The 19,371-nt window shown below is 37.8% G+C and overlaps 1 protein-coding gene across 4 annotated transcripts in view; it reads left to right on the top strand.

Moving 5' to 3' along the window:
* The window catches only part of wt1a (WT1 transcription factor a), a 29,742-nt gene that overhangs the window by 7,736 nt on the left and 2,635 nt on the right, over positions 1 to 19,371 (top strand). For 2 of the 4 annotated variants that reach the window (XM_047355235.1, XM_047355226.1), the window contains exons 3-6: positions 357 to 459; positions 4,916 to 4,999; positions 15,122 to 15,221; positions 18,095 to 18,239. In XM_047355235.1, coding sequence (XP_047211191.1) covers positions 357 to 459; positions 4,916 to 4,999; positions 15,122 to 15,221; positions 18,095 to 18,239 — 432 coding nt within the window. The remainder of the gene's footprint in view (positions 1 to 356; positions 460 to 4,915; positions 5,000 to 15,121; positions 15,222 to 18,094; positions 18,240 to 19,371) is intronic. The other 2 variants (XM_047355251.1, XM_047355242.1) reach the window with 1 other exon arrangement.

The raw sequence follows: 19,371 nt of genomic DNA, 5'->3' as shown, positions 1-19,371 counted from the left end.
TACAGTGATAAATATGCACATACCTGAAGATACTGAATGGTCATAGCGGCTCCATCTGACATACTTTAGCCTACTTTCTGATTAATTCACTAAGTTATTACTTGAACATTTTGGGGCACTTATAAACTGTGTATAGGGCATTGAAGTTCTATAAAAAATAAAAAAGAGACCGTGCTGTCGTTGCAAAAGTAAGAGTACCCTGTCCTGACACATCTGGACACTGAATTTTGAAAAATATTTGTAAATGCCTATAGTTTAGAATGAGATATGTCAAGCTTTAACTCTGAATGGGTGTTTTTGTGTAATCTACTTTGTGACTTTCTGTCTGTCTCTCTGTGTGTGTGTGTGTATCCCAGGTGAGCAGCAGTATGCCGTACCTCCTCCAGTTTATGGCTGTCACACACCTTCAGACAGCTGCACGAGCAGCCAGGCCCTGCTGCTGAGGAACCCCTACAACAGGTAACACACAAACATTTGGCTTCTGCATCCCTACTACAGCACAAAAACCCATCTCCAAAATATATTTTTAGAATAAACAAACAGCAACAACTGAAGCTGGAAATTGTTCTGAATCCATTGTTGATTGTTTTGGTCAAATGGCAGTAATTCAGTGGCAGGTAGCAGGATATAGTTTTGAGCAGGATGTTCACTTTCTGGACAGGTCTGTCTGCTACTTGGCTTCCTTTTTCATTTCTGTGCTGCTTCCCTTGGCTCCCTTTTTCTGTTCATGTAGTGCTAAATCTTCAGGATAAAAATAATTTCCACTCAAGCTATGTCTCCCGCACCGGCAAGTTAGAAAAACAAACAACCATCTTCAGTGTAGAAAAGCTTGAATCTTGTGATTTCATTAATTTTATTTATAACTGGAGCTGTTGGGTGTATTTTCTTCTGTATCTCCACAGCTTTTGGCATTTTTTTATTATCTAAAAGTGTTCCTTAGGTGGTTTGATCATTTGTTGGATGACCTTTGGTGTTTTGTTATATAAACACCAATTATATAAAGTTTGGTTGATACTAATATTGGGATTGATACTAATATTGGGATTGGTTATAATAAAATAAATGTCTACACTGACAGATTAAATTTTGAAAAGACATTTTACAATAGCCTGGATTCTACGTTTTGGAAATATTTAAATCTCATTTGAGTTTGATGAGAGAAACCACAGCTATTTTAACAGTTTTTCTGTAGCTAAACTATGCACCAACTTTGAGTTATGTGTTATTTGTTGTTGGCATTTTGAAAATTTGTTTTTTTCTGTCATAATGTGAGTAACTTAAAACTCAGGCCTTTGGTTTTTCTACAATTACTTTTTTGTTTTTTTTCTTGTGTTGATTGATGGTAGAAACAGTTTCAATAAGACAAAGTTGCAATTCCTGTAAAAAAATAAAAACAATATCAAATAAAATATTTTTCAGTTGATAAAAATGAAACGTAATGAAACTGAGAGTTATAGGTGTCATACGTCTGTGCAGCAATTAGCTTCTTAACCAATTGATACCACTACTTCGTACCTATGTATTGCCATTTCTTTCCAGCCTTCCTATATTTCCTTCCTGTAAACAACCATTCAATAGCCATGTACTTAGCCATAGCGTTTTATTCCTATCTCTTTTGGTAGTGATGTATTTTTGTGATTTTGTAAAGATATTTATAAAGATAAGAAAATGTCATGTGAACTTTAATTGTCTATTTCTAAAGACTTTATATTTTAACCTATTTCCATTGATATTTTTTTTTTATTTAACCAGGAAAGTCCCTGTTTGAGCTAGTTTGGTCTTATGAAATATAACAGATTATGGCTCTTGATCAAACCATAATAACTTTGAGCAACCTCCTCTGTGTAGATAAAATTTATCAGGGTCACATAACCATATTTCCTTACAGTAAACTATCAAAACGATGATAGGAAATTACTTTAAATCATCCGTTCTTAAAGGGGATTCAAAATATCCCCAAGGTGGGTCCGAATGTATGATCAGTACAAAACGCCCCGTAACAGATGGCTCCCTTTCATCCATGACCAAAACTGCAAAAGTAAAAAAATAGCAACATTTTTATGTATTTTAAACATACTAAGTTAAGCAGATAAATAGCCAAGAAATGAAAAAAAATTAACTGACAAAATAAGCTTTCGCTTTTATTGTAAAGCTGCAGTAAAAACGTTTTCTCTCCAGATACATAGAATTTGTATTTTCTCTTAGTGTTATTTTTTATCCATTGACAGTTTTGCCATACCTAAGCTCAATCAAAGCTTTACATCCTTCCACTTCCTTTCAAACCAGATCTAAAGGTTTCTGTAAAATTTGCTTATCTACTATCTGTCTGTGCGGTTGGGAAACTAAAGACCAATGATAATCTTTTGCTAATTGTTCCACTATAACTTTGGCTGCAGCTACCTCACACAGAACAAAATCTAGAAAAACACAAAAATGTTATGTAATAAAACTGGGGTTGCAGTAATGAACCTCCAAAGTTAATAAGCAGTACACCTCCTCTTCACACCCTCCCCAAACTGTTTGTTATTTTGTCTCAAAATGAGAAATTCTCTACATGCCACTGATCCGGTGTTTTCTGTAAATGGAAGAAGGGGAAAAAAAAGCCAGCTGCAGGGATGGATACTGGGGCTTCAGAGTGTGTTTTAAGAGAGAAAGACTATCCTGACTCTCTAAGGGTTTGTCTTTGTCATAAACATAACTGATATCTACATAACACACACATATACACACATGGCTGGGAAGGCTCATGTGAGTGAAGTAAGTCATCTAATCTTGCAGCCTGGTACGATCAGGCCTGTATTTACTCTCCAGGCCATCAGCTTGGAACAACATGAAGTGAAAACATGCCGAGGACTTATTAATCCGAGCAGAGAGAGAGAAATAGAGAAGCTCTCTGGCTTTTATCAAAGTAAGGAACAGAATGAGAAGCCCTAAACTGAGCAGGATGTTCTAATAATCAATGAAACAACAAGTGATTGCCAAATTACTCGAAGGTTTTTGCAGTGACAAAAACGTGGTGTTTGGCCAACTTTGTGGTTTTGGTGATGACAACTCACAATTTTTTTAAATTACTAAGCGGTTGCATTTTATTCACTACGAAGAGCTTTATTTTTTTACATAAAGTTCATATCATTATTGTCAAATCACAAGCTTGGGTGAAGTAAAAGAGCCTACCTGAAAAAAGAGAAATCGTTGCCTTCCTGTATTAGCAATGATTGCCTCCTTCATAGCAAAACAGCCTCAGATGCAGCAAACTGCTGCTAAGAAGTGTGACTTATCAAGAACTTCACCACGAGAGACTAAGAGAGTCCAGCAAGCTCGTGGACCATCGCCTCCCGATTATGAGAGACTCACAGAGTGGTGTTACCACTAATGCAGAGCTTGCTCAACAGTGGCATCAGGAAGGAAAGAAGGCCAGAAAGAAGCCACTTCTGTTAAGAAAATAACAGGAATTAGAGATTCAAAGACTAGTTTGGTGCAAAACGTTGTTCTGATGAGTCCTCTTCATGATTGCTTGGGACATCTGGACCTACATTTGTCCAAAGAAGAAAAGGTGAGATCACCCATGAGTCCTATTTGGTGCAAACAATGAAGCATCCTGGTCTTCTGCCTAAGAACACTGGGATCAAAAACTTCTCAAAGAGCAACCAACAATTCAGGCACAATTTGGTTATGATCTTTGAATTTCCCAGCATAACACAGCATCGTGTTACAAGCCAAGTGATAACAAAATGGCTTAAAGATCAGAACATTGAAACTTTGGATCTGTGAACAAGAAACCCCCAAGATCTTAACTTATAAGAACCAATGGACAGTTTTCACAAGTCATGTGGGAAAACAAACTGTTATCAACTCCAAACTTTAATGAGACATGAATGAGTCACCATCAGTCAGGATTTCTGTCCAGACTTTGATATTTAGGATATCAGAGAGAATTACACACCTATGAAGAAGGACCAGCCTGAAAATATTGACTGTTTGCATGAGTTTAATGTGTTTGCTATTAAAAGCCTTTAAAACTTCTGACTGTTTTTGTGGTTTGCTCCCAAGTCTTGTTGCCAAAACTGTACAATAGTGGCTGAAAAAAGTTGGAACATTTAAATGGTCAGTCGATTATATTACCGTACATAAGATTACTAATCCATAGTACATTCACCACACTGTGATAATTACTGAAGCTATAATAGAAAATGTTGCTTTAAATAAGGTCTACTCATTTCTTGGCAACTCAAAGACACTCACACAGTGTTTGGATGAATAGGGGCATTGTTAGGTTTTTGTATTTCTGCTCTGTAAATCTAATGGGTTTCTCCTTGGGAAAAAATATAAAGGCAAACTGTATTCAGGACAGAAAAATAACACAAACAACTTTAATAAACAGCTTGTCAGCTGTATAAAAGATAGGTTTTTATCTGTGAGTAGCTGAGAATATAAATAGATTCTTTATTATTTAAAAAGTGCTGTGAATCATTATATTAAATCTTCTGCTCTGGCTCAGTTCCTGCAATATTTCAGCAGAGATACTTTTAACATCTCCTGGATGCATGCCTGCCTGCTGCACTCTAAAAAAAATAGCTTTGTAATGAGCTAGGTACCAGGCACCACTTTGGCTCCATTCAGCCTACTCTGAACCTGCAAATGCTGTTAAAGGAGCACTCTGGGCTGTAAAAAAATAGAGTTTGAAAGAGATAGAGAGTGTGTGTGCATACGTTTGTGGCCAATCTGAGTGATGATCATGCAGTCTTTTGTGCCCAATAAGAAAATAGGCTGGTATGCAAAAATGTAGAATTTCTTGGCCTAATCTCCGGGCTTTTTAAAAGTTTTTAAAGAAAGACATCAACGGCAAACAGCTTAAGCCTCCTGATAAATAGCAGCTCATGAGCTTTTCTTCTACGTTTTTTCTTTCCTTTTACAGTGGTGACAATTTATATCAAATGACCTCTCAGTTGGAGTGTGTGGCATGGAACCCTGTCAGTTCACTGGCGTCCACCATTAAGAGGTAGGAAATTGACCATCGCTTTCTTTCTGAATAGGCCAAAGTTAGTCAACCCTGTGCTGAAGAAGAGATCGACCCTGATGTACTAAGAAACCCACCCACCTGCATTTAAATATTGTGCTTTATTTAAACTCGCTGTCTACTTCGTTTCACAAAGCCAAAAAGAAGCTAATCTTAGACCAACGTAAGTATGGCCACCAAGTTCAGCAGTTGCCCTTTTTGCATCAGAACGTTTTTACCTTCGCACCCCAGCAGCAACAAGCACAACATGATGTAGACTATAGCCATCAGTATTTTGGTTTCTAAATTACTGACTGAAAACCCACAGTCGCATGCTTATAAAGCTTTATGTTTTGAGTGTTTTTGGAAATTTCCCCCAAAAGTCCAGAACTGTCAGGAAGTCAAAGGGCAAATCTGAACTTCAGTCATCTGCAGTGTTGTAATGTTAAAATGTGCTAAGTAGGATTGTGATTGTTTCGTTGAGCCTCAGAAGCAGTGGCAGTGTTTGATAGGGTTGATATGGTTCTCCACCCAGGGTGCCTTTTCTTCAGAGAGCGGCACTACCACTCAGAAAGAAAAAGGTTTAATGTCAGTTGTGTCCCAAACGACTTTTCTGTTGCTTGTTTGTACGAAGTGTAAACGCTGAAAGAAAACATGGCATGTACTGCTGCTGGGTAGTTTGTAATTCCCAGTTTCCAACTGTACAGGAGCTGAATTACCTTCTGCAGCATGTCACCAAATACATGCAGAGGCCTGGGAATGAGCCATTCATTTGATTCAGGTGTGTTGGAACAGATATGCATCTAAAAGCTGCAAGACAGGCACTCTTATGACTGTTCTACACTGAACAGAGATTTTTTAAAAAGCTTGGGATTCATTAAACTTGTAATCACTTTGCAAAAAATGAAAAGCACCTTTTTTTAATATTTTCTTTTTTGCGTAACAACCACAAGTGTGAATATTGTAATATGAGTGGTATATACAGTGCTTTGCCCCTTATAGATTTCTTATGTTTCCTTTTTAGTCACGCTTAAATGTTTCGGATCATCAAAATTAATTTTATTATCAAAGAAGATAACCTGCAGTTTTCATTTATTAAAGGGATTAAGCAATCAGTTGTTGACTTGAATCAAACAGTGATTTGAAGGGATTTTGACCCACTCTTCTTTACAGAGTTTTTTTAATCCAGCTTAATTGGAAGGTTTTCAATCATGAACAACCTGTTTGAAGTCATGGTACACCAAATCTGTCAGTTTGAAGTCTGGACTTTGTCTAGGTTGCTACAATCATTTCATTTAATATTTTTTGAGCCATTTAGAGGTGGGCTTCCTGGTGTGATTATGGACTTATGGCCGGGCATTCCTCTAGAGCAGAATTCATGCCATCTATGACGGCATCTCAGTCCTGAAGCAACACATTATCGCCACCGTGTTTGTCTGTCAGTTTGATATTCTATTTCTTTATTTCAGTGTTATTGTTATGCCAGATATAACGGGACAAACACCTTTTAATTTATTTCAGCTTTTGCGTCATTAGTCCACGCTGTTTTTTGGGGCAACTAAAACTGCCTTTGTGTTTTGTGGTAAACAGTTCGACCACTCCTGCAAAGGTTCACCACTCTTTCTGTTTCTCCATTTGTGGGTAATGGCTCTCACTGTGGTTTGGAGTCCCGAAGCCTTAGAAATGGGTTTGTAAAAATGTCTAGGCTGATAGATGTCACTGACGTTTGTTTCCCATCTGTTCTTAATTTTCTTTAGATCACGGCATGTTTGGTTGATTTTCTTTAGATGTTTTTGCCTGCTTCGTGTTGTCAGGCAGGTTCTGTTTAAGTGATTTATTGATTTTACAGATCTAGCTGTAATTAGGCCTCTTTGTGTCAAGTAGAATTGAACTCAACTATCCAAAAATTTTGTTAATTAGAGTTATTTCATGATTTTACAAGGGGGCTATTACCTTTTCACATAGGTTCTGTTTTGTAGGTAAATCCAAAATTGCCGTTGAACTCTGCTTTGCAGTCATTCCTTATTTTTTGAGGAATGTTTATAAATGGAAGGTGCTGCTGTTGAAAGTGAATTAAGGATGATTATCAATGCTTTTGAGCCCCCTGGTTTAGATAATTGTAAAGATATTTTAATATTCTTAACAGAAATGCCGGTGATTGTCTCCAGATAGAACAAAATGTTCTAACGAGGCTTTTTTTGGAACAAATAAATAGATAATAGAAAATATTGTTGTGTCTTTAGTAGTGGTTACCAGTTACTTTAAATTCACACAAGCCTTTACTTATGTGGACTTATGTGGAATTAGTTTGATTTATTTTCTTCTAAATTTAGCGGGAGATATTCAAGAATAAATGACGGCTTTAACTTTTGTGCACTGGGAATGTTTTCTGAATTAGAAAACATGTTTCAAAAACCTCTTCCCTTTTTTTCTGCCCTTCAAAATTAGCTTAGGAAACACATTTGAAATGCCTCAAGCGTTAGCATCCAGTGTTTAGACAAGCCTTAAAGCTTTCGCTATGAACTGTGTGTCAGCGTGACCTGCAAAGCTGGTCAAAGTCTGTGCCGCCTCACAGATGCCTTTCTACTCCGAGCCAACATTCATTCATCATAGTTAACCAATAAATGGGTTTGTGTTTAGGAGGTTTTTACAGGTTTTTACTGGGAGAAATCAGCATTTCTATGTAAAAAAAAGCAGTCGTCAGTCATTTTTATTGGTGATGCCTCAGATTTCTGCTGCAGATCCAGATGTGTCTTTAGGCAGTGATGGGCAGCAGGCGACAGGAGAGGGAAGGGAGGCCTGAGGGAGGATGAGGAGGAAGAAGGTGGAGGGCATCAATAGGAGGAGACGGTCAGCAAAGATAAGGAGAGGCAGGCCGAAGAGAAAGACATGAGGAAGAGGAAACATAGGGGAGTTGAGCTTAGAGTTGAGGAACATACAACTCTATTTCCAGGCTTTAAATAACTCATAAATAGTGAACCATGCCCAACTTTTGTTGACATTAGTAATCTGAAACTCGAGACTAAATATTTTAAATGGATTTGATTGAATCCTTGCTTACTTACAGAACCTACAAAACAACCGGTACCTTACTTATTGGTACACCTGCTGTTAATACTTTTTACTACCCCCTATTGCCACCAGGTGCAACACTTAAATATTTCCCAAGGGTGGATCATCCAGAGAGATGGATCATTAATCATTCTTTGCACAATCTGCCTGGATCTTCCTCAGTCCCGGCACCCCTTGTATTCTCTCCTCTCAGGCTCAGACTGTAATTAGAAAATATATTTTATGAACTATTTCTTTGTAGATTTCTCAATTTCCTACCAAAACACCCAATGAAAACCCACTTTTAGTTTTCTGGTATGGGGCACCAGTATTTCATTAATGAGAAGCTGAGTACAGGAAGGTGGTGGACCGCTTTGTGTCATGGTGTGGAAACAATCATCTCATTTTGAACGTGACTAAAACAAAGGAGATGATTGTAGGTTTTAAGAGAAACAGGAATAAGTCAAAAACTATTTCCATCATGGGAGAAGAAGTGGAGGTGGTGGAGGAGTATAAATACCTCGGTGTTCACCTGGACAACAGACTGGGGTGGAAATGCAACTGTGAAGCCATCTACAAGAAGGGACAGAGCAGACTGTACTTCTTGAGGAAGCTTAGTTCCTTTGGTGTTTGCAGCAAGATGTTGCATATCTTCTATGAGTCTGTTGTGGAAAGTGTGATCTCTTCTGCCATCATCTGCTGGGGAAGCAGCATCAGAGGCAGGGACTTAAAAAAGCTCAACAAGCTGATAAAAAAGGCTGGCTCTGTTCTGGGGACTCCTCTGGAACCTCTGGAGATCATTGTGGAAAGAAGGATTCTTCATAAAATGAAGAACATTATGGAGAACCCTGAGCATCCTCTTCATGAGACTGTTGTACAACAACAGAGTGTCTTCAGTCAGAGGCTTCATCAGATCTGCTGTAAGACGGAGCGCTACAGGAGATCCTTCCTGCCCACAGTCATCAGCATCTACAACGGCTCTTTGAGGAAACCTTCATAATATGAGCTATAACAACATTTAATTTCCCTTTGGAATTAATAAAGTATTTTTGAATTTAAATTAATGTTGTTTTTTTTTTCATTTAACAGTTTTCGTTTGTGTTTTTGAAAGAGTTCATGATGCCATTCTCTCTATATATCGTTTTTACCTTGGGAAACAGCACTCAGTCCAACCAGATTTTGGAAACTAGATTCCAGGACACCCAGTCCAGCTCAGGCAGTAATGGAAGCACCAAGAACCTTTTTGAGAGTGTTTGAGAGAAGAAAGCAGGGGCCCTCAATATCCTGCAGGTTTGCCTTGAATTTTATTCATTCATTATTTTTGTGGTATGTAGAACGTTCAGTCTCCTGCTGATCCAAACGTTGGTCCATTGTAAGTGGACTCCAGAGACATATGTTGACCATGATCATGTACTACAGATTGAATGTTGTCTAACTTGGTAGACAAAATCTCAAAGAATGATTCAAAGTCCTACTGTGTTTACAGGTGCCACTGGTGGCACTAATGGAGCTTTCTCGTTTAGACCTACCGTTTGACATCCTGTGGGTAGAAGACAGTTGGTAATGTCACAGTAAGTCTTAGATGGGGATTTAAAAACTCATACAGAAAGGTCTTTAAGGCAAATTCGGAACCGTGCAAGCAGGCTACCCCCAAAACATGTCTTCTCAGTAAACACAATACTCAATGCCATGTACAGTAATGAGGTCCCCAGAGCCTTTGGAGAACAAACAGGCCCACAGCATCACAGATCCTCCAACATACTTAACATTGGAGGTTTTTCCAGATATTCATCCTTTGTTTCATGTCAGATCCACCCTGAGTTTTTTGTAGCTAAAATGCTCAAAGCAAACTATTATAGCTAACCTCCCAGCAGGTGTTTAGAAACCTCAAATGTTCATATTTATAGGGGTAGGACAGCAAAGCCTTTTTCCTGGTATTGCTGCAGAATAATTGGTTTGTATCGAAAGGTTTTTGTGGAGACTTAATGACCTCAATATTCCACTGTTTGCTGCAGTTTTCTGACAGCTATTTGTTTTTCCTTGCCCTCCTCCTCACTGTGTGAGGTGGCAAGATAAAAATGGGTCCTCATCAGTTTCTGACAATGTCAGGCTCTTTAAACTTTTAAGTTGTTGCTCTGACCATAGATTTGGTCAAGATTAAATTGTCATTTCCTAAATTTGTAAGATAACATGTTTGTCCTGCCGAAGGTTCTTTTATCTTTCCTAGTTTGAAGAGTGGCCAAAAGAATCATGCTTCTGTGTCACATCATATCATACCTCAGGGAAACGAGAAGTCATGGATTATAAATTAAAGGTTCATAGACACTGCTAAACTTAAAAAAGTAAAGTACAAAGTAAAAAACTGCTTCCGTTGTGTTTGTTTGTAAATATTGTTGGGGGTGTGAATAAAAATTGCACCAGTGACTGTCAGCCTCTTTAACATACATGCATTCAGTCTCTACTGATCCACCAGATATATCGAATAATGTTGCTCAAACAGTAAAGCTGTCTTCATACTACCACAGATCCTTGCAGGAGTTACTAAACTGGGGTCTCATTTATAAACGTGGCGTATGCACAAAACTGGCAGACGTCACTTTTCATGCAAAGGTTGTGATCTATGAAAACAAATTTGATGGGAGAATGTGCAGTCCCTCACACAAACTCTGACGCATGTGTACGCTTGTTTTAGGGACGGGGGAAACTGGCGACACAGATGGAGAGTTGGGAAATTGAAGCCACCCTGCTTCATGATTCCTCTTAGACATTCAGTTTCACTCCATATCAAACTATTCATAGATTGACTTTATAACAAGTATTTAAACTCACTGTGTTATTTATGTTTGCGCTGGTGAGCCTTAACTATTCATATGGACCTTTTACATAAATAAAATACAGGCCTATAAGCCAACCTAAATCTTACAACAAAGTCTGCACAACATTTCATCAAAGTTTTTTCACCCTCACTTTCCTTTCCCCGATGATCACCAGGGTGATGTGTACCACTGATTACCACATAAATTGTGACACGGTGTGAGGCAATAACACTGATTGCTGTAAACATTTAAATACCGTGGTGACACTCATGCGTAATGCTGCATGATGACTGGACTGGCGCTGCAGGAAGAACTTGCAAATGGGAGAATTAGGAGGAAACGAGTTTTCAGGGATCGCCAAGGTTTCGTGCCCCATGATGATGACTGGCTAATATGCAGATTTAGACTCCCTGGAGCATTGCTCTTGGATCTGTGTGCTGAACTAGGTCCAGTATTGGAGAGACCAACCCACCGGAACCATGCCATCCCTGTTCAGTTACAGGTGTTAACCACTCTGGGGTTGCTGGTAACTGTTACCAACAATAATTAGCTGACAGGCAAGTGTTTAACATAATCATCAGTTAATTAACTCTCCGCCTGAAGCCACTTTTAGGAACAACATAATTCTGTGAAATTATCCACATGTCTGGGATTTTGCAGCAAGGGCTAAGCACAGTAATACCTGCCATCCTGGATGGCATTGTTAATATAACCATTCAATACATCAGATTTTCCTACACTAAGGCTACCAAACATGATATTTTTTTGAGTCTTCCCCTCATTCACCAATACCATGATTTCTGTCTCAGTGAAATTGCGTTTCTTTGCTCTTTTCTCCTTGGTTTCCATTGGTAACCATTAAATAACATTGATTTGCTGGCTCATTTAAATACACATTGACATTCATGAGGTGCTTTGCGTTGACCGTTCATGGTTGAATGTGGAACCCAAACATTGAGGTGCAGCTATGATTTATAAAGGGGAAATTGCTTGCTGGTGTGCGTAAGCATGTCTTTATAAGTTTGGACTTTCTTTGTTATATGCCATTTTCGGCTTTTTGGGCGTACATACACTTTTAGTATAGATCCTACCCAACGTTTTATAAATGGGACTACTAGTGTTTAAGATCTTTGCGCAGAAAATCGCACATGGTTAGCACCATTTCAGAAATTACCTTATTTTTGTCTAGATGTACTTTATATTTTCTTCTGTGTGGCATGCACATGTTTCTCAGAATCTGTAATTCAAATGCTGCATGTTAAATCCAATTTAATAAGCCTAACATTACTAAATGGCTTGATTATGACTAAAATGAAATACTGATATACTTAGTCATACATGAGACAAGGATCAGGCAGTTTAATCTAAATTCTGCTTGGGTGTCTGTCCTCCTCTTCCTGGGAAAAATCGAGGCAGACAAAGAGCACCTTATGAAAGCTCAGTTGTATGGCGTCCATTCTCACTGCTGCAGCACAGCCCTCCTATCCTCCTTACTCAGTTGGACACAATGAAATATAACACATTTCATAGACAGGAGCTTTCTGTTTGTCTGTGTGTTATCATAAGAAGATACGAAAGGCGACACAGGCAGCTGTGTCAAACATAGCAGGCTCTGTTCTGCACTTTCGGAGAGAAAACTGTAACAGCAGGTTTTTGTATTAGTGATAAAAAGGAGACTTGATTTATTGAAGGATCTACAGGGACATCTAGCATGAGATACGATGACAAACAACTAATAAGTTTATGTTTTTGCTATTTTATTGTGATAAGTAGTATTGGGAATTATTTATGATACAGGAAAATATTTGATGCATTATTTTATTAATATGTATGAAAACGGGCTTTGTCAATTTCTCTATAGCCTGCTGTCGTGAATCTGAATCTGATTCTTTTCTTTTGCCCTCTAGTGGAGGACCTAGCTACTACAGGTGGCTATCTATCCATCTATCTGTGTGTGTGTGTGTGTGTGTGTGTGTGTGTGTGTGTGTGTGTGTGTGCGTGTGCGTGCGTGTATTATTAATCTAATATTGTAGCACTGATTATAGTATATTCTGTCAAAGCATCTGATAAACAATTAAGTATTTCAAGTACGAGATTTCTTAAAACATACAAAAACATAGCTTTATAATTAGTGTACAATTATTAAACTTCTTTATTAAACTCTGTCTTGTTCAGCCTCTGGTAGAGATACTAGGTTGCAGATATTTTAATAAAATTTTTATTGTTTATGTCAAAAGTAAATTTCTGGGAGAATATGTGTACAAAGCATTTGTTTCCTCAGGTGATCTCAACAGTTGTGAATTATATAAAAATGCAGACGAATCCATAATCCTGCTTTCAGACAATGTTTGGATCCCTGCTGGTGATTCCTTAAGTATAATTACAAAACTGTACGTTTTATTATGTTGTATGTTTGTTTTAAAGAAAAAATAAATTTGCCATGCCTTCCACACATAAAGGTACCCTTGGTAAAAGTGTTTTTATTAAAATAAATTAATCTTCTAACTGCAGCAAGATAACTGAAAACTGAAAGTCCTCTAAAAACTCTGAATGAATCTTTTCACCTCCCTTACAATCCTGCTCCCTGCCCTTTTTGCAGGATAAACTTAGGTCTTTGTACCACCTTGTTTGTCACATTCCCAGTTTTAAGCATTTAAATTATTCCTCTAACTGGTTTAGCAAGTTTAGGCTAGCAGATATATTATTTTAATAATTTCCTGATTTATCAAGATGAACACACATCTGACTTATTTAGATGACTTGTTCTCTTGTCTTTTCTAGTTTGAAGGGAAGAGAAATAGGCCTCTGTGTCATACTTACTTACTAATTAATAGTTCCAAGAGATTGTTTGCAAAGTAAACTATGTATTTCAATAATAGCTTTAGTTACATTTATTTAATAGGAATTCTTTCTGCATGTGTATTTTTTTTCTCACAGTATAAATGTCGGGGCTACACGGTGGAGCAATGGGTAGCACTGGTGCCTTGCAGCAGGAAGGTCCAGGGTTTTGAACCCCAGCATGGGGTCTTTCTTCATGGAGTTTTCATGTTCTTCTCATGGCTGCGTGGGTTTCTCTCCAGGTTCTCTAGTTTCCTCCACAGTCCACAAAATATGACTGTTAAGGTTAATTGGTTATAGGATGGTTTGAGCTTCATGAAAGCAATTTTAGAAGATGGATGGATGGATGGATGGATGGATGGATGGATGGATGGATGGATGGATGGATTAAGTGATGTTACTCACCACTTCATGACCACAGTGTACCCATTTTATAACGACTGCTTCCATCAGGATAATGCAGCAGATCATCATAAACTGGTTTCTTGAACATGAGTTAATTGTGCTACAATGGCTCTACAGAGCCACTGGATCTTAATCCATTACAGAACCTTTGGGATTTTGTGACACGGGAGATCCACATTATGGGTGTGCAGCCGACAAATCTGCTACAACTGCTTGATGCTATAATGATAATATGGACAAAATCTCTGACGAATGTTTGTGACAACTTGTTGAATCTATGCCATGTGGAACTGGAACAATTTTGCAGGCAATAAGGAGTCTATTCTGGTACCAGCTAAGTGTACGCAATAATCTGGCTGCAGAGTACATCTTAGAAATTGCCTTTTCCTTAGGTCTTTATGTTTGAAAGTCATGCTTATTGGCTTTTGATGGAGTCAAATCCTTCAGATCATCTTTTGGGTACTTTGATCACTTCTAGGTCCAAATATTTTCCTACAAACATAAAAACCAGAAACACGACAGAAACAATTACATTACTGGGGTCCTAACAAAACAACATTAAAATATTACCATCATGCATGAAAACAAGTTACATCAAGAGTGAACTCTGGTCTGCGTTTTGCGTTAAAGGCTGTATGTGACAAGTTTTTGAATAATGTTGCCTCCCTGACCTTATCGTACCTGCACACAATGAATGCACTTAGTGAAACAGTGCGTCATGCTCTACCAGTCTGCCAGTGTGGGTTAAATTTGCACTAAATTATGTTCTTGATCTTGAGATCTGCTTTACATTCAATAAATTATACAGTTGTCCACATGCATGGCTTTGTAAGGAGTGTTTTTGGTTGCAAGGGCATTAAAGAAATAGAAAAAGCATCAGTGACAAAGTTTTTAAGTTGAAGTTGAGTTTTTAAGTTTTTCTGTCTTCAAGCTAATATTGTGCAACAATTTTCACAAACATTGAGTCCTCCTTGATATGAAATGATGATGGTTGTCTGTCTTTGTGTGTTTTCAGCCATGCTCCGGGCTACGACAGCGACCCCAGCACCCCGATGGTGTACAGCTGCAGCACGCAGTACCGCATACACACACATGGAGTCTTCAGGGGTATTCAGGTGGGACTCGCACTACTGCTGCACACACGCACGACTTTATTTATTGTCAGCAGGTCATCATGTGGTCAGCTCTGTCGGCATGCAGTTACCCTGCACCTTGTTTTCTGTTCATGTTTAGTGTCTCACACAGTCCCGGAGCGTGCTGAAAACTTTGCAACAGGCAGGAGGAAAAAGCACAACTGGGACAGTAAAAATACATAGTTTTTAGGCTGCATAAGGAGGAAACACTGATATGTAGCAGAGCATGCACACAAACACGTCAAGCACATGCACACAGCTTTTAAGGCCAAGAGGATTCTTTTTTTAACATAAATCCATTAGCAGTGGAGAAACACATGCACGGAGTTAAAACTGCGTAATGATACAGTTTCCATAGGAGGATTCGCATGTTAATAAATCATTAGATTTTAATTATCGTCTGTCAGCAGCTCCAAAGGACAGGGAGCAGGAGATTCTCCAGACCTGCTTTTACTCCACAACAGAGATCTTTCTTTAAGAGGCATGTTTCATTTGTCATTCTGCTCCTTCTTCATTCTTTAAGGTCTACATCAGGACAAAATGTATAAACAATAGCTCACTCTTATGCCCCTTAAAGTATAATTTAGAAGCTGCTAAAAGGTGAGGAGATTGAGCTAAAGAAAAGTAACATTAGTGTTTAAGTTGTATTACAGAGATTACCCAAATTCACAGTCACGGACAATGATAATAAAGCTGAAGCCACAGAGTTATTTTCTTTGTTCATCTTACTTGGTGAATATTTTGAAAAAAACATTTGGTTCCCAGTCAACTAAATATATAGTTCAAATGTGCTCAATATCAATTAAAGGGAGAAGCTCAGCCGTTCCAGTTATATGTGAATTACAAATATATAACTATTAAAAGACATGTATACAGTGCCTTTAGAAAATATTTGTTCACTTGCATAAATGCTTTTGTTTTTGCTTTTTTTGTCAAAAACAAAGGAACTCTTTAAAAATAAGACATGTGAAATTATAAATGTGAAATTATAATTGGCTTCTTTGTTAATTCACAGATTAAAAATGATTAACCACATTTTTTTGGCTTAGTTTCAATAGCCACACCCAGCCCAGACCTGTGGGAAAAGCAAATAACTTAAATACAACCTCCCTGACAACATGAAGTAAGCTAAGGATCTCAAAAAGCAACACATTATGCCTGATAAAAAAATAAATTAAGGAACAGGTGAGAAACAAAGTCATTGTTATTTGTCTGTCTGGGAAGAGTTGAAAGTTTAGCAAACCCCAGTGAGAGCCATTATCCAAAACTGGCCTACAAAAATTACTCCAAGAGCCAGTCGACAACTCATTAAAGAGGCTGCAGAAAAACATCCAAAGCACAGAGGTCTCACTAACTTCAGGTAATGTCACCATTCATGACTCAACAATAAGAAAGAGACTCAGTCAATATTCATCCATGGGAGAGGTCCAAGGCTGAACCCCCTCCAGAGCACTGGGAGCACAAAGCCCCGCTTCACATATACCAAAAATCATCTTAATGATCCCTGTGAATTGTGGGAAAATATTCTATGGACTGAAGAGACAAAAGTGGAACTTTCTACTAGGTATGCATCTGGTTTCTGGTGTAAAACTGACACAGCTGCTCAGAAAAAGATCAAAGTGTCAGTAAAACATGGTGGTGGTAGTATACTGGTCTGGGGGCTGGTGGGCTGCTTTATGAAGTGGAGGATTTGACATAATTTATGGAAAACCATGAATTCTGCTCTCTGCTAGAAAATCCTGAAAGCCATCAGTCTGTGACTTTAAGCTCAAGCACATTTGGGTCGAAATAAAGGTTTTGTTTTGGCCTAGTCAAAGTCCAGATTTAAATTAATTGAGGTGCTGCGACTTGACTTTTAACTGATTTTTCATCTTCAAAAACCCCACAGGCTACTTTTTATGTCAGATATTAATAACTGACATAAAAATTAAAACAGAACAAATATGATGGAAGCTTTTTTATTGCGCTTCAACTGTAGATGTACGTTTGTACAAAGGGTTTTTAGTCTTTGCTTGGCAACATTTTTGTTTATCATATCAAGTCCTAATGAGTTAAACTGTCTATTCTGTTTATTTAGATAAATCATGGATAGTTTCAGCTCTGTTTGTGGCTGAAGATATTCATGGAAAGTCAAAGGTGAAAATATCTTTATGGAGATTTTTTTGTGCAGCCCTCAGTAGAGCACCAAAGCACAGAATGCCATTCAGCTCCAACAATGTTGGTTCAAATAAAAATGCAATATAAACCATCACATTTAAACCTAACAACAGTGGTTATTCAAATATCCAAAGCGTTTTCGGTGCTAACAGTGCTAGCTGCGACAGCCATTCACTCTTCCTGGTCATTGCGCTAAATGCGGAGGAAATTCAAAACAGATGGCTGGAAGCAGGAGGAGGCGGAGGCAGTACGTAGGGAGAGGCGGAGAAACGGAAAGTGTTGAAAGACTGAAGACATTTTGAGAATACAGAGATAAAGGAGGGTCATGTTGTGTGTGTACGAGTCAGAATAGAGGATGTTAAATTATGTTATTCTCCTCCAGTGACGCCTGAAATGAGGAGTGGGGCTCTCTGAGAGGGGGTCTGCCTAAAAGGCGTGACTAACTGCTCCCTTTGGGATGCAGCCATTCTGGGGTCATTTTACTGCTAATTCCCATCTCATGAATATATGACTATTTCATTGTAATGTTCCCCAAACAGATCACATGCTCCTAATTTAAACACAGGGTGTGTTTAATAGACTGTTATTTTAATTACATTTCCACTGCTTTGGTTATTGATGGCTTTAGAGTTTACGTTCATTTCACCTTGAGCCATTTTAGCTTTAAAAAACAGTTTTCTGTGTCTTTGTGGTTGCAGGACGTGCGGCGGGTTCCCAGCATCGCTCCAACCATAGTTCGATCAGAGACCAGCGAAAAGCGTCCGTTCATGTGTGCCTACCCAGGTTGCAACAAGCGCTACTTTAAACTGTCGCATCTGCAGATGCATGGCCGCAAACACACAGGTATCATCAACTAAAACTGTAGAACAGTTGCATTTATTATGAGATTTTATTAAGCCAAAGTACAAGGTACTTTTTCACATCGATCACTTATCCTTTCTGCTGCTTGGAAATACTTCTTATTTAAAACATGTAGATAAGTGTTTCCCATCTGATCTGATGCAAAATGAGACAACGTCACTATGTGGTGAATATACGCGGGTTTGCTGCTCGCTGCTGCACTTTTACATCACCCTCTAAAACAGGGGTGTCCAAAGTGTGGCCCCTGGGCCAGTTGCAGTTCTTGGAATGATTTTCTGTGGGCCTCAACCTCAACTCAAGAATGGTACAAATTTTGCCCTCCAACATAGACATCTTGATGGACGCAATTTGTTATTTTCAGGTGGGAGATTTTCACGGAATTTTTCTAATCCTGCAATGGAAAATGTTAAAACTTTTTGACTATTAATAAATTAGGAAACTGCTTTTTGATCTTTAAAAAAAGGAAACTTGTGACACCTTTTTTAAGTTTCGGATACACAATGATTTACAGATCCCCTTTCTACAAAAGTCTGACTCCCATTTTTGTTTCATTAAAATATTGGATGTTTAATTTATTTATCAACAGGTGAAAAAAAAAAACACATGAAATGTTTGTATTTTTAATTTAAAAAAGTACATTGAACTTGGCAAATTTGTCATCACTGCTGCACAGATTAATGTTTTATTGCATAATTTGTAGCATATTCTCACACTTAAACAATTTTAATCCAATCCTTAATTTGAAATATTTTGTTTTGTTTCAAGTTTCAACAATGTAATTTGTACTTAAATTAAATAAATAAATAAGAAAATTGCTAATAAATGTCAATCAATCAATCAATCCATTGTGAATCAGTATTTGTAGAACATTTTTCATACAGAGGTGTAATACAAAGTGTATACAGATATACACTACAAATAATTAAACTAAGAACTAAGAAAAAGCTACTGTAGCGTGAGGAATCCCCTGGAAATAAATATAAAAACGTAGAAAGAGGCAAACATTCTTAAAACCCAAATCATAGAAAGTAAAAATAGAAATACAAAAATAAAAATATATTTTTTAAATCTTATATGTTTATAAAATGTTCACAATATAATTTATAAAAATATA

The sequence above is a fragment of the Girardinichthys multiradiatus genome, chromosome 2, assembly GCF_021462225.1.
Source record: "Girardinichthys multiradiatus isolate DD_20200921_A chromosome 2, DD_fGirMul_XY1, whole genome shotgun sequence".
Classification (NCBI taxonomy): domain Eukaryota; kingdom Metazoa; phylum Chordata; class Actinopteri; order Cyprinodontiformes; family Goodeidae; genus Girardinichthys; species Girardinichthys multiradiatus.
This window is presented reverse-complemented; position numbering and strand designations above follow the sequence as displayed.